Here is a 26,462-nt window from a genome sequence, read left to right as displayed (position 1 = left end):
CGTTGCCACCGCCCTAATTTTTAGATACGGCCACGAGAAAAGCTCTTTTTTGCTGTTGACATGCAGTTTTTACAGAGTTGACAAATTTTAAACATTTTGTCACCTCCGTGGCGCCGCGCCTATACAGAATCCAAAATTAACTTTGTTGACATTCAACGTACGCAGCCAAATCAACACTTCGACACAAAACGCAGCCAACCATTTGGTTGACGTTTATTGACAATACACACATCGAGAGGAGCGGACGTGCGCGCTCTGCAATTGCTTCATTTTACTTGTAGTACCCACCGTAATAAAAGTGTGAATATTGATAAGTGAGTGATTTCTAACCTGCAGTGCACGTAATTGCGTACGCTTATTCCAAAATTGAGGTGTGGTTGGTGTTTTGTTTCAACAATCATCAGGTATGTTTTGGGCATGCTTGGCAACTAGGTTGCAGGCTATCAGTTGCGGAACGTCATTCAAGGGCTGTCATTTTTTCATGTACTCGGCGAATTTGGCATTTCTGAAATCATCACACGATGGAGTGTTTTTCGAACCACCCGTTGTTAATTTATTGGCAGAATGTACAGACGCGAAAAATATTGTTTAGTTTCTATTTAATCTCTCAGGGCATTCGTTTTGTATGCAAATGATTTCCGAAGCAGCAAGGCAAAAGGTTTTGTTTGTTTGTTTTTTTCGCTTTATTTTTTTTTGTTTTTCCAAGAGTACGAATGAATCCCTCAAATTAATTTATTAGCCAATTGCACCTGCTCTCTTCAAAGTTAGAAAATAGACAGTAAATGTATATAAAAATCTCGTGTCACGGTGTTTGTTGCGAGCAACCTCCGAAATGGCTGGATCATTTTCAACGAAACTTTGCACATACATCATGGTGGTATGAGAATAGGTTTTAAGACTTAAAAATCGTTCAGATGTTACACTAAACTTAATTAAATAAAGATTTTCTAACTTCCATACAAAGAGAAGGATTGTTGTTGTATTGTATACAGCACTTTGACACTTGGTGTGAGGTTTCCTGGCGGTTTACACTCGATGATCGGATCCTGAGGGGATACGGGCACGATACAACTATCACAAGTAACAAAGCAATAATGGAATACAGGCGGTCCCCGAGATACACGGTACCTCTTATACGCGGATTTCCAAATTTGACAGTTCTTTGAGCAAATTGTACTGATTTGACACATTTATCGTGAAATACCAAATAATTTCCGTATTGATCGAACGTGAAATACCATTTGAAAAGGTTTAAAACTGTTTAATTCAGTACAAACATCTCAAATAATTAATTTTGTGGTTAAATCATCCCCTACTTGCAAAATTGCACGAAAATTAATGATATTTTGGCTGGAAATCGTGAGATTCGACTTACGCGGAAATTCGAGATACACGGTAATTTGCGGCCGTTTTCGGTCCCCATTAACCGTGTATCTCGGGGACCGCCTGTATTTGATTTTTTTGAATAACTAAGTTTGTCGGGCCAGCTAGTGTTAGTATATATTTTTTAACCCGGCTTTTCCAAACAAACGCATGATTTTTAGTTAAAGTTTATGCTGTTGAATTCCGACTGTATTTGACAGCCCTATAACTTTTAAGTAGAGGCCACGGCATTAAACGAAAAGAAAATGGATAATTAACACAGAATACATCATCAGAATTGTGTTACCCTTTGGTATCGGTATCAAAATCGGAAGGGCTGATACGGGGTGTTGGGATGTGTATACAGGGATTGATAGATCCTAAATAACCAAATCGGCTTCAAGCCACTCCAAGCCCGCGTGGGTTAGTGGAGATCGATTCTGTCGTTAACTCACTAAATTTTAGAACAATTCGAGTGGTCAGTTCTGTTAAGATGTATTGACCTTGTCCAAGCTTGGCCCTCCTTTTCTAAACATGTTGACTAGAAAAAGATGGATCAAGTGCGGGCTAAGGTCAATTTGCTGAACAGGATTTCAACACATTGATTATTTTAACTCATTCACGTACATCATAGCATAACTTCGGGAATAGTATTAGTCCATAAAATGTGCACATTAGTCAATAAAATGTGCACTGACTAGCGAAATGAAAGAATCCATTTGCTAGTAAACAAACACACAGAAACACATTTTACACAAAGATGTTTCACAAAAAATCAATAAACACACGTTTAATAGCTTTCTTTTCATAATTCATCACATTTTGGGGTGAAACATGTTGAGGAAATGAATTAACCGTGCATAAAAAAATGTACTTCAACAACATCGAAGTGGCCGCCAGTGTGGCCAGATTTTTTTGACAGTTTTCGGTAGGAGCGTCAAAATTATATCGGTAGTTTTCGGTAGTTTTTGGTATGTTTTGAAGTGTTAAGCGGAGGGACGGGGGGAGGTGTGGTAATCTGCACGAGAAAATACATTCTTTTTTATTTTCAGATTTGGTTCATAGCGGTCACACAAATGAAGCCTTTCTGAAGTGTCGATCTGAAAATTGTACTAGGGATTATAAGCCAACAGATTGAGATGCAGATTACCTTTTCTCGGGGTTCCACTCGGTCGCTTAGAACCACTCGCAGTGGCAGTGCTAAATCGAAATACAATTTTATCGTATGTGCTGTCAGCAGCTATTTCGATTAATATTATGATTATTTTGATCAATTGGTCAGTTGAACATAACAATAACGATAAAAAACATGCGTTTGAGCTTGTTCCTACAAATCTTGTATAATTAATATTCTTTTATTCAGCCGTTTGACAAAATTAGCTTTAGCATTAGTTGTCAAATCCCATATAAAATTTTACCGCATGTCCAATTTCATCGCATCTCATGAAGTACAGATACGGGCCTTAGTTGTCAGTGTTGAACTGCTGAACTGCTGGAGCGATAAACATCAACCTTCTAAATACATAGCGGAATTTCGGGCAAGTGTGTCATCTGAAGCATTTCATGTTATACCTCACTAAAATTTGTTTAGCACATGCTGATTTAAATCTCATAGCCATTTTACATCTATTTCCTCACCTAAAAATAAGTTTCGCTTGAAATAAGTGCAAACAAAACTATTTTTGAAGCGTTTTAAAAATGGTCGAAAAACACGTTGTTTTTTAGGCTATGGGGTAAGAGTGCTACGCGTATGGGGCAAGACGGCTACCTGGATGAAATAAACTTATTTTTCAGATAATTGGATATTTTTACGTGTGACACTAGTGTATTCATTCCTCCATGTCTTGAGTCACCAATGAACCTTTTTTGACCAAAAACCAAATCGCAATATGGTTTGTTACTGGATTTATTTCCGGGGTAGAATCCGCTCATTATAGCGCACCATACATACCGCTGCACGCTACAACAATGTTTACATTTTTGACAGCTTGTGCCTATGAAATAGAGTGGCACACTTGCCCCAAAAAGAGGTGGCTCTTTTGCCCCAAAAGTTCTAAGGCCGCAAATACACGACGCGCGTTTTCCGCGCCCGCGGAAAACGCGTATAACAATCTAGCCATAGAAATGAAATGTCATTCGAACGCGCTACCGCGGAAACGCAGAGATGCTCATGCAGGATATCTCTGCGGAACTGTTATACGCGTTTGAACGCGCCCGCGGAAACGCGCGTCGTGTATTTGCGGCCTAACTTTTATGAAATGTCAGTGTTAAAATAAAGTTTATTTTCAACTATTTCCAGAACAAATTTCACGTTTTCTCAGCTTTACGCAGGTATACATATTTTATCGGTTGTTTGGTCCTAAGTTTTTGCCTTATTTGGTATGGTTGAAAAACTATAATTTTCTGCTCAATTTTGATACTCAACATAAAGCAGTTCAAACAACGGAAAAATTGATAAAACTATATGAAATTTAATGCAGTATACTTAGACATCAGGATAAAACCACCTGTATATTCAATTGGTCATTTAACACAAGTTTTAATGTAAAAGATGCTTGTGGGCACTCTTGCCTGTATGGCACTCATGGCCCAAATTCAGCTACACCTTGTACCAGACTGTGTTATGGATCGAGCTGTCAAATATTGTGTCGATGTATTAGTGAGGAAGAACACCATAAGCCCACCTTCTATTACAATTAACCACACATCGTATCCCAACAATTGCGTGCCAACTCAAAGTTCATGTAGGTTACAGATGCATAGCTCTTTTTTGCACTAATATATTAAAAATATAGGATTTGATAGCTCGTTCATTTTTACATGCCTGCAAATCAAACCTAATGAAGTGGTAATTTGATGACAATTTTTGTATATTATGGTGGTCTGATTGAGTATCTTAATTTTATAGAATCATAAAAAACAAACAAGTTTTTCCAGCGTCAATTCGCTCTAAATATAAGGGTTTTTTTCAAAATGAACTGTTTTCTTAGAACCAGATTCTTAACAATATAACAAACTAGGTGTTTTTCTGGAGTCTTATAACGTTTTTGTATAATAATTTTAAATAACTATTTCCATTGGAATATCATCAAACAATACCGTTTTAAAAATGATTTACAAAAAATCTCTTAGTTACGAAAGGTTATAAATTGTCTGCTGCATCCCATACAAAATGGAAACAATCAAACTGAATGATGTAAATATCAAACGAAGACTTACGTTTCTTCTACTTACTTTCATGTTCCTTTCCGTCCGGTTTCACTACACCGGGAAACAACCGTACCACAATCAAACTTGCTGAATTGAGTGACTTTGCTGAAAGAGCGGTGTGGTAATCAGTTTGCTTTGTGTGGAGGGGTATCAGCGCTTAATTGTAAGATCTTGGTGTTATTTAAATAATACAAAATGTCTTACAAGTTTTGGTATCAGTGCTCCATCGGATGCGATCTGTTAAGTGCTTTTTTATTGATACTGTCGTTGCCGTAAAATTTTTGCTATAAGTCACTATTTTTTGTCTTGAAGGTACCATTTTTTGACAGCGCTCATCAATTTTAATCTCTAAGGCATCAATTTATGATAGTGCACATCAATTTTTGATTCAAACCCACTAATTTTTGACAGTGCGCATACATTTTTCTCACATGCCTAACATCTTTATACTTTATGGTAAAAATAAACATTGATATTATTCATAAACACAAATAAATAATATAAATCAATTAATGTCAAAGGAAAAGAAGTTCTATTTATTTCAAATAATTTACAAACTAAATAACATACGTATTTCACATCAGAAAATTCTATAGTTCTATCTTTACAACTGAGTTACTAATCTTCAATAACTTTTTCATTCTGACAACGCAGTAGATAATTAAACAAATTTCTCAAACAATTTTCACAATCCATTCTTTTGATCAGAGTACTTCCGTTGTCTACCATGTTAACTATTTCCTCATTTTCTAGATTTCCTCGTTTAACAATGTTCTTCCATATGATGAACATGTTCTCAATAGGGTTCAAAAATACAGAATAAGGAGAAAGAAACTATATTTTGAACCCTACTTGACCTTCGATCAGTTCTTTCACTCTACCGGAATGATGGAATCGAACATTGTCCATTACTAGCACGCCAGTTGTTATATTTTTGTGTGCCAATGTGTCAAAAAGTTCCTCCAAGAACGTATCAAATGAATTTGTATTAAATGGGAAAGGTTGGGATCAATAGGCAACTATCTCATGCTTGTTCATGGCACAACAAATTGAAATAATACCTGATCGCAAATACGGTACTCTTTGAACCGCAGGCCTTCCTATCAAAGCCTAGTCGTATCCAGATCGCAGCAATACGCTGAATCCAACTTTATCTATGAAAATTATGTTAGCTTCAGGCATCGTAGCTAGGTGTACCATAAACTCCAGAGCATATGTCTTCCTTATGCTAATTGTAGAACTACAGTTTCGTCTTTCAGGTATTCTTGATGTGCGTGTAAGAAAAATTAAAACTTTTTATCGTTCGCTGTATAGTGGAGGTGCTAACTGCATTCATTTTGAAGCTTATTTTTGATGGCCTTTAAGGATAAGCAGCTATCCTCATCCAACCATCTCCTTATATATTCTTGTGCATCCTAGACATGGATGGATTACCCCTTTTTAGCGATATTTTTCACAATAGCTAGGGCTGTAGTACGTTTAATGTTTAAGATTTCGCAAATTTCTTTCGGAATTTTTCCACTGTTATACAAATGGCACACACGTTTTCTGTTTGTATCTGTTGTTATATTATTTTTATTTTTGTGCTTTGAATTAAGTCCATTTTACTTAACGCAAATTAAAATTATTAAATTGTTGTGTATTATTGGTAGATGTAAAAACTTTTCCAATGCAAATTTATGCTGGAGGTAAGGTTATATAAATGAGTATCGAAGCCAAAAATGAAGATTTATTGGTAAACTTATCAATCATCAATAACATGCCAATAAAATTGTACAAAATTTTGATAGTTGTTGATAGTAGTGTAGTCTTTAGTAACATTTTCTCCTTTTCGGCATGGTTTGTTTGGACTAACTCACTCAAAATATTAGCACTGACATTTCTGCGCATCTTACTATCAAACTAGATAAATTTGTTGTTTATGAGTTGGACGAAAAGTAATTCATTTTAAAATCGAAAGTAGGTTATGTAAGCCAGTAAAGTTGATGATAATATCATAAGACCGGCTTATTATTTCATTTCTTTTACATATACCCGTCCAAATAGACATTCAGCGACAACGTCGCGCGCGACGAAAAGTAGCTCAATTTCGCAAACAGAGCTACTCGTCTCGCGCGACATTTTTGCTTCATCCGAAATAATCGAATTATCTACTTTGTTTACAAGCCAGATTAATGCCAAACGCAAAAAATAGATTTGAACTCATTTTAACCTATTTTTGTGTGTTTTCAAATAAAAAACAAGTTGGTTGACTGAGTCAAATGAGCTACTTTGATCTACACCGAGTGAAATTTTGAGGTATTTTTTCGTCGCGCGCGACGTTGTCGCTCTATGTCTATTTGAACGGTACCGTGAGAGCAACTGACAGCATGCTTTGATAGCGACTGACAGCATTTTCGGTGAGAGAACCCAGGTGACAACTGTTCTACATTTTTAGCTTAAACTCATTGTGAACAGCTCGATTTAACACATTGCCTCATATAAACGCTTGAAAACATGGATGTGTGAGTGAACAACGATGTGTTGAAGCGTTGATGTTTATGTCAGAACTTCGGTAGAAGCCGGACAAACAAGAAACTTGCAGTTTCGTCCTCGGTGTTTAACAAAAAAAAAAAAACACTGAGTAAGAAGAAATAAACGATCTATCCAGGAGTATCAGAATAGCGGAGAAACGCAGGGAAAATAACAAAACAACGTGAAAGAGTGTTTTATAATAAACTTTTTGTTTGATATGGATTGAAGAGTACGCATGTTTTGTTTTGGGCCAGTAGCTTGTGCACAACGTGATGACAATTCTCAAAATGGCACCAAAAAAAAAAAAAAAAACGCTTCACTCTGACGTTTGAACTGTTATAATAAGCTTAAACTCTGCAATATCGCTTGCTCTTTAAGCCAGTTTTAAGCCTGCTCTTTAAGCTTCCAGCAGCTCGATAACCGCTAACAATCTGCTCAAAAATGTCACTTGGGAAATCTCTTCGGCATGCAAAGAACGATGCTGAATAAAATTTGAATTTGCAGTTTATGGTGAACGAATTATAGTTAGTCTTTTTGCAGTCCAATAAGCACATACATATTCATTAAAAGCAAATGGAATTTTCTTGACTTTATTTTAGCGATTAGAATCGATTTTTTCCAATATCGTTCCAAAAACTCATCTTGGTGCTTTTCGGAGCTTCTACACACAGTGTAAGTTGTCACTGGTTGTCAATTCTCTTACAGCCATTTTTCACTGGCAGTCTCGTTAAAAATTAACCAGATTCAGATTAACCAGAACATGTTGAGAACGCTAGATTGGTATTTAGGGCCGTGTCTGTGCTGCATCGGGTGCGATTTTATCGGGAGGCCCGTCAAAATTATACATGAGATTTGACAGATAACGTCGAACGTGCGATTTCGTCGTACGACGCAATCAAAATTTTTTGATTCCATCGGACGCCGCATCCGATTTTATCTGTCAAACTAACAGTGGGGTGTTTTGTAGGAACAATTTCAACTTAATTTTAGGAAACATCCAAATAATCGCAAATTTATACGAAAAAGCGTTTGGCAGCACGTGCCATAAGATCGCAAGCGATGAAGCACATACACGGCCCTTATCACGGCAATCTTAAATCGACTGTCCCGAGCTGCTTTCGAGGATTCACCTCTATGTTCCTGCCGGAATACTCCGTCGCCGGCCGATGCTGGCAGTCGATGAAACCCGAAAAAACCTTTGGCTCTCGCAACACCCTTCTTTGTATGTGACGTCTACTAAATTCAGCTAACGATCTCTATGAGCCTGAAATAACGGGAGTAGAACTGACTTCACGTTTAAGTGTTCGAAATGCGTCCAACAATAACTATATATAAATGTTCTGTTCGTCATCTAATGTATATTGTAAACAACATTTGTCTCGAGAGGGCTTTATGGTCCATCGATTCATAAATACTAAACTAAATTTGACAATTTTCTTCTTCTTCTTCTTATTTGGTGAAGCAGAATTTAGTCTTCTTTAGCCTATGCTTTATAAAGTAATATTCAAAGACGTACCGCTCTTAGTTTTTCGACTGCCTGAGTCATATACCTCTCCGATGTTGGCAACGTTGTATTTATTCGTTTTCTTGCTGATAGTTCTGACATATCTATGTTGTGTTTATGATTTGTCTTTCAGAGTTCATATGATCATGGTGTCTTGCTTTTGCTTTTGTATGCTTTTCAAATTTACTGTTTTTTACATGGTGATTTTTGTGTTTTGTATGAATCTAATTATTTCCTTTTTTATTTTTCCGTCATTATTTTTCCAGTGTTTGCTAAATAGATCTTCTCGGATGTTAGGATATTTCTGTCCTTCATTGTTGTATTTTGTACAGTGAAATATTTGGTGTTTGCCCGTTTCCTGTACTTGGCAAACATCGCACATTTCATTTTCTTCTATTTTGAGTTTTTTTAGCCAGTATTTGGAGTAATCATGTCCTGTTAATATCCGATTCATTGTCTTTATTTCGTTAGCATTGATGTTTATCGTTTTATGCCAGTTATCTCTTTTAAACCCTTTCTGGTATTCTTTGATTTTTTTTTCCTTTATGTTGGATTTCCGTTGTGCACCATTCCTTCGTTTGAAATATCATTCTTTGTTGAAAAATAAGTTTTATATAACTTTTTCTTAATTTGTTTTCCAGTATGTAGTCTGCCGTCAATCCCTTTTTTGCTAAATCATCAGCCTTTTCATTTCCTTCAATATCGATATGTCCCGGCAACCATCTGATTTGTTCATTTATTTTTCAACTGTTTCTAATGAAATTGTATGTACTATCCTCTATGTCGTTGTTATATTGTTCTCTTTTGATGATGCTGCAAGCCGCTTTGTTATCCGTATATAGTATAGGGTTTTGTATATTGTTTTCCACTGCTAGTTTTAGTGCCTTATCTATTACAGTCAATTCTACTGATGTAATGGGTGTGTTGTTTTTTTGTGACTCCAGTACATATTTTTGTTGTTGTGTGGTTTTATATATATACCTGTACCACAACCGTAATCTGTTCTGCTTCCATCCGTGTAAATAATGGTATTTGTTTTTCTGAAAAACGTTATTTCTTGTTGGTAATGTTTGTTGAGAATTTGTTTGTTTATAATGTTGAGTTTTCGTTATATTATCCGGAGCATTGGAAGTTATCGATACTCTTTTTGTGGTATCATTGATTACTATTTTATCCATTTTATTTATGATGTTTTTGTTTTCTTCATATATTTTTTCATAATATGTTTTGAACTTGTTATTGTTGTTTCTTGTGTTGCAATTTAGGTTTGTGTCACATAGTAGGTTTCTATGAATTATTGAATGTGCAATCTCTTTTGCTTGCTCATTGCTCTCGAGGTATTTTGCTCTTATGCTTAATTTCTGCCGCTATGGCCATTAGTGAGGGTACAGGACTTGTTTTGGTACATCCTGTAACTTTTCTTAGTGATCGATTTTGTCTTGTGTCTAGCTGTTTGAGTAGTTCTTTTTTGCATTTCGTATTGTTGCCGTTCCTATTTCTAAGTTGTTTCTTGTAAAACTTCTGTGGATTTGTATTGTTTTGTTAGGATTTAATTTATTGCGATAATTACAATATAAATTATTTTTATTGTCATTAGTCTTTTTTGATTTGACAATTTTAACGACTGGTCCTATGCCCTATGTTTTAAACAAACGATCATCAAGAGCGTATGCGATACAAATTAACAGTCGTTGAATTATATTGCTCGAATTTTTCCCTGTGATTGCCTATATGCGAAATCGAGCAGTTGTTCACTGCTTTGGAAATCGTTTGGGTTTGCCAGTTTAGTTTCTATTTAATCTCTCAGGGCATTCGTTTTGTATGCAAATGATTTCCGAAGCAGCAAGGCAAAAGGTTTTGTTTGTTTGTTTTTTTCGCTTTATTTTTTTTTGTTTTTCCAAGAGTACGAATGAATCCCTCAAATTAATTTATTAGCCAATTGCACCTGCTCTCTTCAAAGTTAGAAAATAGACAGTAAATGTAATCGCATCAAAAGTTTCGCATGAGTTTGTTTGAAGAGTGGTTCCTATTTTTAAAATCTTCAATTCTTTTCAATAAGGTTCGTTATCTTCTATATATATATATATATAAATCTCGTGTCACGGTGTTTGTTGCGAGCAACCTCCGAAATGGCTGGATCATTTTCAACGAAACTTTGCACATACATCATGGTGGTATGAGAATAGGTTTTAAGACTTAAAAATCGTTCAGATGTTACACTAAACTTAATTAAATAAAGATTTTCTAACTTCCATACAAAGAGAAGGATTGTTGTTGTATTGTATACAGCACTTTGACACTTGGTGTGAGGTTTCCTGGCGGTTTACACTCGATGATCGGATCCTGAGGGGATACGGGCACGATACAACTATCACAAGTAACAAAGCAATAATGGAATACAGGCGGTCCCCGAGATACACGGTACCTCTTATACGCGGATTTCCAAATTTGACAGTTCTTTGAGCAAATTGTACTGATTTGACACATTTATCGTGAAATACCAAATAATTTCCGTATTGATCGAACGTGAAATACCATTTGAAAAGGTTTAAAACTGTTTAATTCAGTACAAACATCTCAAATAATTAATTTTGTGGTTAAATCATCCCCTACTTGCAAAATTGCACGAAAATTAATGATATTTTGGCTGGAAATCGTGAGATTCGACTTACGCGGAAATTCGAGATACACGGTAATTTGCGGCCGTTTTCGGTCCCCATTAACCGTGTATCTCGGGGACCGCCTGTATTTGATTTTTTTGAATAACTAAGTTTGTCGGGCCAGCTAGTGTTAGTATATATTTTTTAACCCGGCTTTTCCAAACAAACGCATGATTTTTAGTTAAAGTTTATGCTGTTGAATTCCGACTGTATTTGACAGCCCTATAACTTTTAAGTAGAGGCCACGGCATTAAACGAAAAGAAAATGGATAATTAACACAGAATACATCATCAGAATTGTGTTACCCTTTGGTATCGGTATCAAAATCGGAAGGGCTGATACGGGGTGTTGGGATGTGTATACAGGGATTGATAGATCCTAAATAACCAAATCGGCTTCAAGCCACTCCAAGCCCGCGTGGGTTAGTGGAGATCGATTCTGTCGTTAACTCACTAAATTTTAGAACAATTCGAGTGGTCAGTTCTGTTAAGATGTATTGACCTTGTCCAAGCTTGGCCCTCCTTTTCTAAACATGTTGACTAGAAAAAGATGGATCAAGTGCGGGCTAAGGTCAATTTGCTGAACAGGATTTCAACACATTGATTATTTTAACTCATTCACGTACATCATAGCATAACTTCGGGAATAGTATTAGTCCATAAAATGTGCACATTAGTCAATAAAATGTGCACTGACTAGCGAAATGAAAGAATCCATTTGCTAGTAAACAAACACACAGAAACACATTTTACACAAAGATGTTTCACAAAAAATCAATAAACACACGTTTAATAGCTTTCTTTTCATAATTCATCACATTTTGGGGTGAAACATGTTGAGGAAATGAATTAACCGTGCATAAAAAAATGTACTTCAACAACATCGAAGTGGCCGCCAGTGTGGCCAGATTTTTTTGACAGTTTTCGGTAGGAGCGTCAAAATTATATCGGTAGTTTTCGGTAGTTTTTGGTATGTTTTGAAGTGTTAAGCGGAGGGACGGGGGGAGGTGTGGTAATCTGCACGAGAAAATACATTCTTTTTTATTTTCAGATTTGGTTCATAGCGGTCACACAAATGAAGCCTTTCTGAAGTGTCGATCTGAAAATTGTACTAGGGATTATAAGCCAACAGATTGAGATGCAGATTACCTTTTCTCGGGGTTCCACTCGGTCGCTTAGAACCACTCGCAGTGGCAGTGCTAAATCGAAATACAATTTTATCGTATGTGCTGTCAGCAGCTATTTCGATTAATATTATGATTATTTTGATCAATTGGTCAGTTGAACATAACAATAACGATAAAAAACATGCGTTTGAGCTTGTTCCTACAAATCTTGTATAATTAATATTCTTTTATTCAGCCGTTTGACAAAATTAGCTTTAGCATTAGTTGTCAAATCCCATATAAAATTTTACCGCATGTCCAATTTCATCGCATCTCATGAAGTACAGATACGGGCCTTAGTTGTCAGTGTTGAACTGCTGAACTGCTGGAGCGATAAACATCAACCTTCTAAATACATAGCGGAATTTCGGGCAAGTGTGTCATCTGAAGCATTTCATGTTATACCTCACTAAAATTTGTTTAGCACATGCTGATTTAAATCTCATAGCCATTTTACATCTATTTCCTCACCTAAAAATAAGTTTCGCTTGAAATAAGTGCAAACAAAACTATTTTTGAAGCGTTTTAAAAATGGTCGAAAAACACGTTGTTTTTTTAGGCTATGGGGTAAGAGTGCTACGCGTATGGGGCAAGACGGCTACCTGGATGAAATAAACTTATTTTTCAGATAATTGGATATTTTTACGTGTGACACTAGTGTATTCATTCCTCCATGTCTTGAGTCACCAATGAACCTTTTTTGACCAAAAACCAAATCGCAATATGGTTTGTTACTGGATTTATTTCCGGGGTAGAATCCGCTCATTATAGCGCACCATACATACCGCTGCACGCTACAACAATGTTTACATTTTTGACAGCTTGTGCCTATGAAATAGAGTGGCACACTTGCCCCAAAAAGAGGTGGCTCTTTTGCCCCAAAAGTTCTAAGGCCGCAAATACACGACGCGCGTTTCCGCGCCCGCGGAAACGCGTATAACAATCTAGCCATAGAAATGAAATGTCATTCGAACGCGCTACCGCGGAAACGCAGAGATGCTCATGCAGGATATCTCTGCGGAACTGTTATACGCGTTTGAACGCGCCCGCGGAAACGCGCGTCGTGTATTTGCGGCCTAACTTTTATGAAATGTCAGTGTTAAAATAAAGTTTATTTTCAACTATTTCCAGAACAAATTTCACGTTTTCTCAGCTTTACGCAGGTATACATATTTTATCGGTTGTTTGGTCCTAAGTTTTTTGCCTTATTTGGTATGGTTGAAAAACTATAATTTTCTGCTCAATTTTGATACTCAACATAAAGCAGTTCAAACAACGGAAAAATTGATAAAACTATATGAAATTTAATGCAGTATACTTAGACATCAGGATAAAACCACCTGTATATTCAATTGGTCATTTAACACAAGTTTTAATGTAAAAGATGCTTGTGGGCACTCTTGCCTGTATGGCACTCATGGCCCAAATTCAGCTACACCTTGTACCAGACTGTGTTATGGATCGAGCTGTCAAATATTGTGTCGATGTATTAGTGAGGAAGAACACCATAAGCCCACCTTCTATTACAATTAACCACACATCGTATCCCAACAATTGCGTGCCAACTCAAAGTTCATGTAGGTTACAGATGCATAGCTCTTTTTGCATTAATATATTAAAAATATAGGATTTGATAGCTCGTTCATTTTTACATGCCTGCAAATCAAACCTAATGAAGTGGTAATTTGATGACAATTTTTGTATATTATGGTGGTCTGATTGAGTATCTTAATTTTATAGAATCATAAAAAACAAACAAGTTTTTCCAGCGTCAATTCGCTCTAAATATAAGGGTTTTTTTCAAAATGAACTGTTTTCTTAGAACCAGATTCTTAACAATATAACAAACTAGGTGTTTTTCTGGAGTCTTATAACGTTTTTGTATAATAATTTTAAATAACTATTTCCATTGGAATATCATCAAACAATACCGTTTTAAAAATGATTTACAAAAAATCTCTTAGTTACGAAAGGTTATAAATTGTCTGCTGCATCCCATACAAAATGGAAACAATCAAACTGAATGATGTAAATATCAAACGAAGACTTACGTTTCTTCTACTTACTTTCATGTTCCTTTCCGTCCGGTTTCACTACACCGGGAAACAACCGTACCACAATCAAACTTGCTGAATTGAGTGACTTTGCTGAAAGAGCGGTGTGGTAATCAGTTTGCTTTGTGTGGAGGGGTATCAGCGCTTAATTGTAAGATCTTGGTGTTATTTAAATAATACAAAATGTCTTACAAGTTTTGGTATCAGTGCTCCATCGGATGCGATCTGTTAAGTGCTTTTTTATTGATACTGTCGTTGCCGTAAAATTTTTGCTATAAGTCACTATTTTTTGTCTTGAAGGTACCATTTTTGACAGCGCTCATCAATTTTAATCTCTAAGGCATCAATTTATGATAGTGCACATCAATTTTTGATTCAAACCCACTAATTTTTGACAGTGCGCATACATTTTTCTCACATGCCTAACATCTTTATACTTTATGGTAAAAATAAACATTGATATTATTCATAAACACAAATAAATAATATAAATCAATTAATGTCAAAGGAAAAGAAGTTCTATTTATTTCAAATAATTTACAAACTAAATAACATACGTATTTCACATCAGAAAATTCTATAGTTCTATCTTTACAACTGAGTTACTAATCTTCAATAACTTTTTCATTCTGACAACGCAGTAGATAATTAAACAAATTTCTCAAACAATTTTCACAATCCATTCTTTTGATCAGAGTACTTCCGTTGTCTACCATGTTAACTATTTCCTCATTTTCTAGATTTCCTCGTTTAACAATGTTCTTCCATATGATGAACATGTTCTCAATAGGGTTCAAAAATACAGAATAAGGAGAAAGAAACTATATTTTGAACCCTACTTGACCTTCGATCAGTTCTTTCACTCTACCGGAATGATGGAATCGAACATTGTCCATTACTAGCACGCCAGTTGTTATATTTTTGTGTGCCAATGTGTCAAAAAGTTCCTCCAAGAACGTATCAAATGAATTTGTATTAAATGGGAAAGGTTGGGATCAATAGGCAACTATCTCATGCTTGTTCATGGCACAACAAATTGAAATAATACCTGATCGCAAATACGGTACTCTTTGAACCGCAGGCCTTCCTATCAAAGCCTAGTCGTATCCAGATCGCAGCAATACGCTGAATCCAACTTTATCTATGAAAATTATGTTAGCTTCAGGCATCGTAGCTAGGTGTACCATAAACTCCAGAGCATATGTCTTCCTTATGCTAATTGTAGAACTACAGTTTCGTCTTTCAGGTATTCTTGATGTGCGTGTAAGAAAAATTAAAACTTTTTATCGTTCGCTGTATAGTGGAGGTGCTAACTGCATTCATTTTGAAGCTTATTTTTGATGGCCTTTAAGGATAAGCAGCTATCCTCATCCAACCATCTCCTTATATATTCTTGTGCATCCTAGACATGGATGGATTACCCCTTTTAGCGATATTTTTCACAATAGCTAGGGCTGTAGTACGTTTAATGTTTAAGATTTCGCAAATTTCTTTCGGAATTTTTCCACTGTTATACAAATGGCACACACGTTTTCTGTTTGTATCTGTTGTTATATTATTTTTATTTTTGTGCTTTGAATTAAGTCCATTTTACTTAACGCAAATTAAAAAAAATTAAATTGTTGTGTATTATTGGTAGATGTAAAAACTTTTCCAATGCAAATTTATGCTGGAGGTAAGGTTATATAAATGAGTATCGAAGCCAAAAATGAAGATTTATTGGTAAACTTATCAATCATCAATAACATGCCAATAAAATTGTACAAAATTTTGATAGTTGTTGATAGTAGTGTAGTCTTTAGTAACATTTTCTCCTTTTCGGCATGGTTTGTTTGGACTAACTCACTCAAAATATTAGCACTGACATTTCTGCGCATCTTACTATCAAACTAGATAAATTTGTTGTTTATGAGTTGGACGAAAAGTAATTCATTTTAAAATCGAAAGTAGGTTATGTAAGCCAGTAAAGTTGATGATAATATCATAAGACCGGCTTATTATTTCATTTCTTTTACATATACCCGTCCAAATAGACATTCAGCGACAACGTCGCGCGCGACGAAAAGTAGCTCAATTTCGCAAACAGAGCTACTCGTCTCGCGCGACATTTTTGCTTCATCCGAAATAATCGAATTATCTACTTTGTTTACAAGCCAGATTAATGCCAAACGCAAAAAATAGATTTGAACTCATTTTAACCTATTTTTGTGTGTTTTCAAATAAAAAACAAGTTGGTTGACTGAGTCAAATGAGCTACTTTGATCTACACCGAGTGAAATTTTGAGGTATTTTTCGTCGCGCGCGACGTTGTCGCTCTATGTCTATTTGAACGGTACCGAGAGAGCAACTGACAGCATGCTTTGATAGCGACTGACAGCATTTTCGGTGAGAGAACCCAGGTGACAACTGTTCTACATTTTTAGCTTAAACTCATTGTGAACAGCTCGATTTAACACATTGCCTCATATAAACGCTTGAACACATGGATGTGTGAGTGAACAACGATGTGTTGAAGCGTTGATGTTTATGTCAGAACTTCGGTAGAAGCCGGACAAACAAGAAGCTTGCAGTTTCGTCCTCGGTGTTTAACAAAAAAAAAAAAAACACTGAGTAAGAAGAAATAAACGATCTATCCAGGAGTATCAGAATAGCGGAGAAACGCAGGGAAAATAACAAAACAACGTGAAAGAGTGTTTTATAATAAACTTTTTGTTTGATATGGATTGAAGAGTACGCATGTTTTGTTTTGGGCCAGTAGCTTGTGCACAACGTGATGACAATTCTCAAAATGGCACCAAAAAAAAAACGCTTCACTCTGACGTTTGAACTGTTATAATAAGCTTAAACTCTGCAATATCGCTTGCTCTTTAAGCCAGTTTTAAGCCTGCTCTTTAAGCTTCCAGCAGCTCGATAACCGCTAACAATCTGCTCAAAAATGTCACTTGGGAAATCTCTTCGGCATGCAAAGAACGATGCTGAATAAAATTTGAATTTGCAGTTTATGGTGAACGAATTATAGTTAGTCTTTTGCAGTCCAATAAGCACATACATATTCATTAAAAGCAAATGGAATTTTCTTGACTTTATTTTAGCGATTAGAATCGATTTTTTCCAATATCGTTCCAAAAACTCATCTTGGTGCTTTTCGGAGCTTCTACACACAGTGTAAGTTGTCACTGGTTGTCAATTCTCTTACAGCCATTTTTCACTGGCAGTCTCGTTAAAAATTAACCAGATTCAGATTAACCAGAACATGTTGAGAACGCTAGATTGGTATTTAGGGCCGTGTCTGTGCTGCATCGGGTGCGATTTTATCGGGAGGCCCGTCAAAATTATACATGAGATTTGACAGATAACGTCGAACGTGCGATTTCGTCGTACGACGCAATCAAAATTTTTTGATTCCATCGGACGCCGCATCCGATTTTATCTGTCAAACTAACAGTGGGGTGTTTTGTAGGAACAATTTCAACTTAATTTTAGGAAACATCCAAATAATCGCAAATTTATACGAAAAAGCGTTTGGCAGCACGTGCCATAAGATCGCAAGCGATGAAGCACATACACGGCCCTTATCACGGCAATCTTAAATCGACTGTCCCGAGCTGCTTTCGAGGATTCACCTCTATGTTCCTGCCGGAATACTCCGTCGCCGGCCGATGCTGGCAGTCGATGAAACCCGAAAAAACCTTTGGCTCTCGCAACACCCTTCTTTGTATGTGACGTCTACTAAATTCAGCTAACGATCTCTATGAGCCTGAAATAACGGGAGTAGAACTGACTTCACGTTTAAGTGTTCGAAATGCGTCCAACAATAACTATATATAAATGTTCTGTTCGTCATCTAATGTATATTGTAAACAACATTTGTCTCGAGAGGGCTTTATGGTCCATCGATTCATAAATACTAAACTAAATTTGACAATTTTCTTCTTCTTCTTCTTATTTGGTGAAGCAGAATTTAGTCTTCTTTAGCCTATGCTTTATAAAGTAATATTCAAAGACGTACCGCTCTTAGTTTTTCGACTGCCTGAGTCATATACCTCTCCGATGTTGGCAACGTTGTATTTATTCGTTTTCTTGCTGATAGTTCTGACATATCTATGTTGTGTTTATGATTTGTCTTTCAGAGTTCATATGATCATGGTGTCTTGCTTTTGCTTTTGTATGCTTTTCAAATTTACTGTTTTTTACATGGTGATTTTTGTGTTTTGTATGAATCTAATTATTTCCTTTTTTATTTTTCCGTCATTATTTTTCCAGTGTTTGCTAAATAGATCTTCTCGGATGTTAGGATATTTCTGTCCTTCATTGTTGTATTTTGTACAGTGAAATATTTGGTGTTTGCCCGTTTCCTGTACTTGGCAAACATCGCACATTTCATTTTCTTCTATTTTGAGTTTTTTTAGCCAGTATTTGGAGTAATCATGTCCTGTTAATATCCGATTCATTGTCTTTATTTCGTTAGCATTGATGTTTATCGTTTTATGCCAGTTATCTCTTTTAAACCCTTTCTGGTATTCTTTGATTTTTTTTTCCTTTATGTTGGATTTCCGTTGTGCACCATTCCTTCGTTTGAAATATCATTCTTTGTTGAAAAATAAGTTTTATATAACTTTTTCTTAATTTGTTTTCCAGTATGTAGTCTGCCGTCAATCCCTTTTTTGCTAAATCATCAGCCTTTTCATTTCCTTCAATATCGATATGTCCCGGCAACCATCTGATTTGTTCATTTATTTTTCAACTGTTTCTAATGAAATTGTATGTACTATCCTCTATGTCGTTGTTATATTGTTCTCTTTTGATGATGCTGCAAGCCGCTTTGTTATCCGTATATAGTATAGGGTTTTGTATATTGTTTTCCACTGCTAGTTTTAGTGCCTTATCTATTACAGTCAATTCTACTGATGTAATGGGTGTGTTGTTTTTTTGTGACTCCAGTACATATTTTTGTTGTTGTGTGGTTTTATATATATACCTGTACCACAACCGTAATCTGTTCTGCTTCCATCCGTGTAAATAATGGTATTTGTTTTTCTGAAAAACGTTATTTCTTGTTGGTAATGTTTGTTGAGAATTTGTTTGTTTATAATGTTGAGTTTTCGTTATATTATCCGGAGCATTGGAAGTTATCGATACTCTTTTTGTGGTATCATTGATTACTATTTTATCCATTTTATTTATGATGTTTTTGTTTTCTTCATATATTTTTTCATAATATGTTTTGAACTTGTTATTGTTGTTTCTTGTGTTGCAATTTAGGTTTGTGTCACATAGTAGGTTTCTATGAATTATTGAATGTGCAATCTCTTTTGCTTGCTCATTGCTCTCGAGGTATTTTGCTCTTATGCTTAATTTCTGCCGCTATGGCCATTAGTGAGGGTACAGGACTTGTTTTGGTACATCCTGTAACTTTTCTTAGTGATCGATTTTGTCTTGTGTCTAGCTGTTTGAGTAGTTCTTTTTTGCATTTCGTATTGTTGCCGTTCCTATTTCTAAGTTGTTTCTTGTAAAACTTCTGTGGATTTGTATTGTTTTGTTAGGATTTAATTTATTGCGATAATTACAATATAAATTATTTTTATTGTCATTAGTCTTTTTTGATTTGACAATTTTAACGACTGGTCCTATGCCCTATGTTTTAAACAAACGATCATCAAGAGCGTATGCGATACAAATTAACAGTCGTTGAATTATATTGCTCGAATTTTTCCCTGTGATTGCCTATATGCGAAATCGAGCAGTTGTTCACTGCTTTGGAAATCGTTTATTTTAACAAAAATGTACAACAAAAAACTTGGGGAAAACAAAAGGAACTTTAAACGACTGTTAAAATGCGATAATTTATTCGTGATGTCGTTTAAAATTTGGGTATAATATTTTGTTTAAAATAGAATCTGAATATTTTTAAATGCAATTGGATCATTAATCATTTTGAGCAGTTAAATCAAGTGACTTTAAAATCGATGTTTTAATATTTAAATTAAAGATGTTTATTTATTTTTTTATTTCAGATATATATCTTCAAATACATACATATTTTCTGCAATGAATGCGGCGACGCAAAAGGATGTTTCAACCGTTAAAAATATATTAAAACCATGGACCAAAGAACCGTTAATGAAATGTTGGGATTGGTGCAGTCCGATGCTGGATGGAGAATCCTTAAGCAACTTATTCAAGTGTATGGGAAGTTATTGTAGCTTTAATACGAACGATTCCTGTGACATGGTGGTTCATTTAGCGAAACACGACGATAGTGCCGGAATTTTTACTTGCGCTTATTGTGTTATGGTTTGTGATAAAATAATTGATCTTATTGATCACATCAAGAAAGACCATGGGCAATGCCGTTTTCAGTGCGGTTATTGCTTTTATCGCTCACTGGATGCTGCTAATGTGTTAAATCATCAGCAAATATATCATGCTGAAGATCGAAGCGGTGAAAAATCAATCATCGAACTCCCCGAACGCCGCGACATTCCTAAGATTAATTATATGTCTGCTGCTTTGAAAGGAAAAGTACGGCAAAAAATATTGAAATGTACAGGTATGAATGAAGGCAAAACATTCCTAAACGATTTATATTTAATTTTTCCTACACTGTTTTTTCTACATTTGCACTCGACAGTATGCCATCAGCAATATCTGGCTATTTCATCGTTTATAGAACATGTACAAACGGTCCACTGTGGTGTGGCTATCTCATGCTGCTGGTGCTTAAGAACAATTAAGAAGGACAATGTTGCCGCTCATTTGCTTACCCATTACATCGGAACATATGAATGTTTGTATTGTGATTACGCGTGCAACATTAAGCAAATGATGCAACGGCATCTTAGTAATGTTCATCCTAACAAACCATTATTCTGTTCTAAAAGGCGAGAAGTGGTGGTCTGTATATTTACACTATTAATTTCACATTATTTTTAAAACTTTATTTAAAATTAAATTTAACTTTAAAATCTTTTTTTCTCTTTCAGAAATCGAATCAGCTTAATAAAAAGTACTTGCTAGATTTAAGAGTAGTAGTACCTAACGAACTTGTGAAATATTTGGATCCCGATACTTCGAAAAGCGTTACAAAAACTAGTATTAATAATAATGAAAAATCACCGATTGCAGTACCACCGATATTACCGGCGGACATAAAAAAGGAAGACCCAAATGCGGACACCAAAATACCAAAAATTCTTAACGTTCAAGGGGGAATTAAACTCTCTACAGCAGGGAAAATCCTAACTGCCCAGCAAACATTGCCTATAGCGGCTGCCAATCGTACAGTTTCTTTCCCCAACGCTAACGTGAACGTTAATCGTGGTACGAAACGAGTAAGCGATTCGCCTGTGTTAGGTCCGAACAAGAGATTTAGGTTGATACGCTCCGAAACTGGAACAATGTTGTTAAAACTTTCTTCGAATGCCAATATTACTGTGGCGAAACCATCTACCAATACGGGGCTAAGTGCTAGGTCACCCTTGATGGTTGGAAAAGGACCAATTAGGCCAAATGGAACGCACCCAGCAATAATAACAAGTCGTACAACGCAAACCGTACGATCTTCTACAGACAGCTGTATGACTACCAGCTCTACAACCTCATCATTCGATAAACCTACTTCTTCGAAGCAATTTTGTGAAGTGACACAAAGAGCCTTCGCAACTAGCGCTCAAAACAGCGAAATCTCTAATAGAGTCAAGGTACCCAGTATGACAATTTTCGATAGACCTTTTGTTGGCTCTTACAGTGGTTATGGCGAAAAAGAAGCTACAGTAAAGCAAATAGGTTTTCATTTTGAAGAATTTCCTGATCTAATCGATCGATACTACCGATTTTTGTGTTTACGTGCAAACAGAAAGAAGATCACCCCGATGGAGATTAACACGTGCGGAATGATCTCATGTACGGAACGGTTCGAGAATCACGACGCACTAGTACAGCACATGCGAAGCTATCACCACATACTATCTACAGAAGCCCCGTTACCAATCACTTGCAGTCACTGTCTTCTTAAGTTGAACAATATAAACACTTACATCTATCATCTCACAGTGCACAGTCTCAATCAGTATGTTTGTTTCGTGTGCTGTTACAAACATTTTTTGCTACCTAGTGTTGTGAAACACATGAACACGGAGCATGGCTGTACTTCGGTGCAGCTGTCCTTTGCTCATCCGGTAAAGAAAGATATATTGTCCGATATAATTACCGTCATGCCAGGCAGAATATCAGTGGAAGACAAGCGAAAGTATGTGAAACAAACTATAGAAATAGGAGAAAAGCTCATACAAACGAAAATCAACTCAAACAAACCATTGTTATGGTCTAAATCGAGTTTTGCTGGAATTACCGCAACGGGTACTGTGAGCCATAAACGATATCCCAAACAAGCACACTACAGCTTGCTTTATAAGTGTGGTCTCTGTGGCAGTAATGAGACCAGTAAAATATCATTTCAAAAGCACTTAATTGAGTGCCCTGAGAGAAAAAATCACAACTCTTACATATGTGCGCATTGCAGCAAAACATTCAAAGATTGGCTGAAAAGCCCAGAAACTATCTTTCAGCATCTGTACTACCATGGGGAAAATTTATACGGGTGTGGAAACTGTGCCTATTACCATTATTTGTTTGAGAATGTAGCCATGCACATCAAGAGCGTTATGCATTCGTCCAAGTGTGAGATAAACGTGTTGCGTGAATCATCGGAGCAATGGGAATGTAATGTATGCCAGTTGCGGTCGCCTTTAAGGCAAACGATCATGGAACATATGCAGAATGTGCACGATTTGCCAGGTGAGCGTTTCATGTGTTCGCTGTGCAAATTTCGAACATTTACTAATGCGGAAAGTATAAAACATTTTAAAGACAAACATAATGAGCAGGACGTCGTAATGATTGAGATGTACCATGTGAAGGAAATCGAACAATCATCAAACAACGAAGACACAGAATCAGATTCTTCCGACGATTTGCAAATCATAGAGAAAGTAGTTGAGGCAATCACAATTTCTTCGTCGATTGATGATGCAGAAGAGTTGGACGAAAGGCTGGCAGATTTTGACGACTCTTTGAATGAACGCATAAACACAGAACATAGAAGAGTAGGCAAGTGTAGTAGCAGGCGTGAGAATTTAATGCTATGTCCGGTGTTACGAGAGCATAGTTATGCTCTTCTAGCTACCGATGAAACTGACCAACAAGAAGTTGTCTCAGCGTCAGCTGCAAAGGTAAAAGTGGAAAAGGATCTCGAAAGTGACACCATGACGAATGTAACGAACACAGCTGCTACGGATGCAAATAAAGATACTGCAATGGAGGACAGCCAACAACCTAAGGACAGTAATGCTACAGGTGAGGCTAATAAAGACCTTTCAGTAGACAATCATAGAGAACGGCCTCGTGCAAAATCCTCGGAATCAGCGATGGAACAGAGCATGTCGCCAAATACAGTAATGAATGCTTTTGCGATGGAAAGGCGTGCCTCAAAACGGGTTGCTGTAAAGAAAGACGTAACCTGTCGTTGGAGTGTTTGCACCAAATTTGGTTGCCTCTTTTGTGATGACTGCTTCGAGCACTATAAATCATTGCACATGCACTCCCGAATTGTCCATGGTTTGATCAGCAAAAATTTTCTCAAGGATCCAACAGAGGAGAGCGATAAAATTGGTTCGTTTACCGGATTTCGGTTGTGCAGCATTAAACGCTGCTTTTATTGTGATAAGGAGGATACTTTTTCGGCGCTAAGGACCCATTGTGAAACGACGCACACAGATAAAACTTTCGTATGTCTTGATTATTGGAACCCACTCAAATGTGGACTGTGTGCGTATCTCAATGGTTCTGGCCATGAGAAAGATTTCTCCCATCACTATCAACAGCACCACAGTAGTGGAGCTAAACATTTGTCTCCATTTGATCATATTGACGATACCTTTATTGACTGGGCGCTAACGCTTGGTAAGAAGCAGAACGTTGAAAACAAGGGAGACGGCAGGGTAATAAGATACATTTGTGGGTTATGTACTGAACAAACTGTGGACGAGTTAAGCATGGGTCAGCATGTGGCTAGACATGCGTTGAAATACGATTGCCCGCAGTGTGATGCAACCTTTAAGGAATTGAAGGTGCTTTACGACCATATGACAATTATACATCGTAATGAAGATTATGTTGTACCATCGGCTGCTCCCATGATTGAAGACCAAACGCTGCTAGAGGTGAAAATGTGTTTCATCAATGGTTTTATTTTGTCAAAGCGCGAGGCACAGTATACTTGCCATGGATCAATTCAATTGTTGGAAGAAGGCTATCAGAAGTATTATGAACAACAGAAGAGTGATTTAGAAACGCATAAGGAATTGATGCTGATGCCTGTTCTTACAACAGAAGAACAAGAAGATAATCAAACAACATGCAAATTGTTTATGCAAAATCAGAAAAAATATCCTGTGATCAAGATCACATCTGTCGAAGTGAGTGATTTGGTAGAAGGTAATACGAATCCGTGATTTGACATAAATTACACTGGAGAGTACAATTTGGGTTTTAAAATGCTTCTACCAATAAGTTTTAATTACTTCTCACTTTGTTTCATTATTGTTACGTTAAGGCTTTGTTATCATATGTGTATAATTAGTAGTAGGATATATCGTAAAATAAATGAATATTCTGAATAAACTGCCTGCGTTGCAAAGTATTTTTCTATTTCAGATGGGCGGTGAATTACGTCGACGTTTTATAGGAGTTAATCCGTCTACCGTTATACCGGTCACGCCATGCATAATCGAGTTATTAATTGATAAATGATTCTCGATTATAGTCGGATTGAAGTCAATAGGTTAATGCTTTCCAGTAGGTTTTTTAGTTTCGGATGGAAAAATGTACCGAATAATGAGTATAAATTCAATTATTGACAGGCCATCAAAGTTAAAATACTAAACTCGAACTAGCAGCTCGACAGCGATATGCAGTATAGAGATAAGGAAAAAGTGGAGCGCAGTGAACTTGTTAAAAGTTTTAGATAGACCAGATCCTGTTGATCTTGATCAAGTATCTACATCGATGCGAAGCTGTAGCCACAGGTAGTTCTTGCTGAAAAACTATTGTTGTCCAGGACATATCACAACTCTCCACTGTATGCTTGCAAAATTCCACAATTCGGTTTCAACACTCCATTATATGATAGCAAACCTCCGTAGAATGCTTGCTCGATTCCACTACTGGTTTTAAATATTCTCTTAACCGGTTGAACTATGATGACTCGAAACTCTGTATCTTCCAAATTGCCTTTTCTTGTAGTTTTCTGGATCTGAACGTCTGGTAAAGACCGTTTTTGGCCCATAGTAAATTTCGTAGTAAATTTAATAACTAGTTTGGTTTTCCGAAGTTATTAACGTTCCAAGATCCATGTTCCAAAAGCTAAACTCCTTTACTCCATCGAAGTTTTTTCCGTCAAGTATGATACGCTGTTTCCCAAACGGGTCCTTTAACTTGTGGGAGCAATTGAAAGACGATGTACACCGTTCTAAGAGCGAACTAAGACTAACTACATTTATTCGATATTCAGTGTAACTACGGTTGCTGTAACCAATGGCTACTTGATTACAACTAAGATATTGCTATAAGCAATCCACCACAGAGCCCCCTCAGTTACGTCAAGAACTGAACACGGTGACCGGATGGCGTAACTTTCGTTCTTTCGTCATCCTCATTCGATTCCTTTTTGCAAATATATGCTGGTTTAATACGATCAATCGAAATTCTTCGTTTCTGTGTTCAACCGTTCATATTTAAGTCCATATACTTTTCATGTCTTTCGACTATTTGAAAAGGTCCCTCGTATGGGTGTGTAAAAGGCCGCTTGACTGAATTGATTCGAACAAAAACGCTTTGGAACTTTTCAAGTCCTTCGGAACAAATACCGATCGTTTGTCATGATGCGAGTTTCTGATTGGTCCGATTTGTTGCATGGTCCGGCAAAACAGTTTAG

At 36.4% G+C, this 26,462-nt stretch overlaps 1 protein-coding gene across 1 annotated transcript; it reads left to right on the top strand.

Moving 5' to 3' along the window:
- The first annotated feature begins 236 nt into the window (after window positions 1-236).
- Window positions 237-25,150, top strand: LOC120903111. Its single transcript, XM_040312336.1, has 4 exons — window positions 237-404; window positions 20,485-21,020; window positions 21,102-21,364; window positions 21,454-25,150. Exons 2-4 carry the CDS (start codon window positions 20,519-20,521, stop codon window positions 24,979-24,981), a joined length of 4,293 nt encoding a protein of 1,430 aa, XP_040168270.1. The 5' UTR covers window positions 237-404; window positions 20,485-20,518; the 3' UTR covers window positions 24,982-25,150.
- The last annotated feature ends 1,312 nt before the right edge of the window (window positions 25,151-26,462 follow it).

The sequence above is a fragment of the Anopheles arabiensis genome, chromosome 3 (genome assembly GCF_016920715.1).
Source record: "Anopheles arabiensis isolate DONGOLA chromosome 3, AaraD3, whole genome shotgun sequence".
NCBI classification, from domain to species: domain Eukaryota; kingdom Metazoa; phylum Arthropoda; class Insecta; order Diptera; family Culicidae; genus Anopheles; species Anopheles arabiensis.
The sequence above is the reverse complement of the archived record's forward strand: the minus strand, read 5'-3'. Positions and strand labels throughout refer to the sequence as shown.

Bases quoted from the DNA above. Each gene is read 5' to 3' on its own strand.
- LOC120903111 (XM_040312336.1), top strand. From the start codon at position 20,519: ATGAATGCGGCGACGCAAAAGGATGTTTCAACCGTTAAAAATATATTA. The intron at 21,021-21,101 runs GTATGAATGAAG...TGCACTCGACAG, and splicing joins AAAAATATTGAAATGTACAG to TATGCCATCAGCAATATCTG. The intron at 21,365-21,453 runs GTCTGTATATTT...TTTCTCTTTCAG, and splicing joins CTAAAAGGCGAGAAGTGGTG to AAATCGAATCAGCTTAATAA.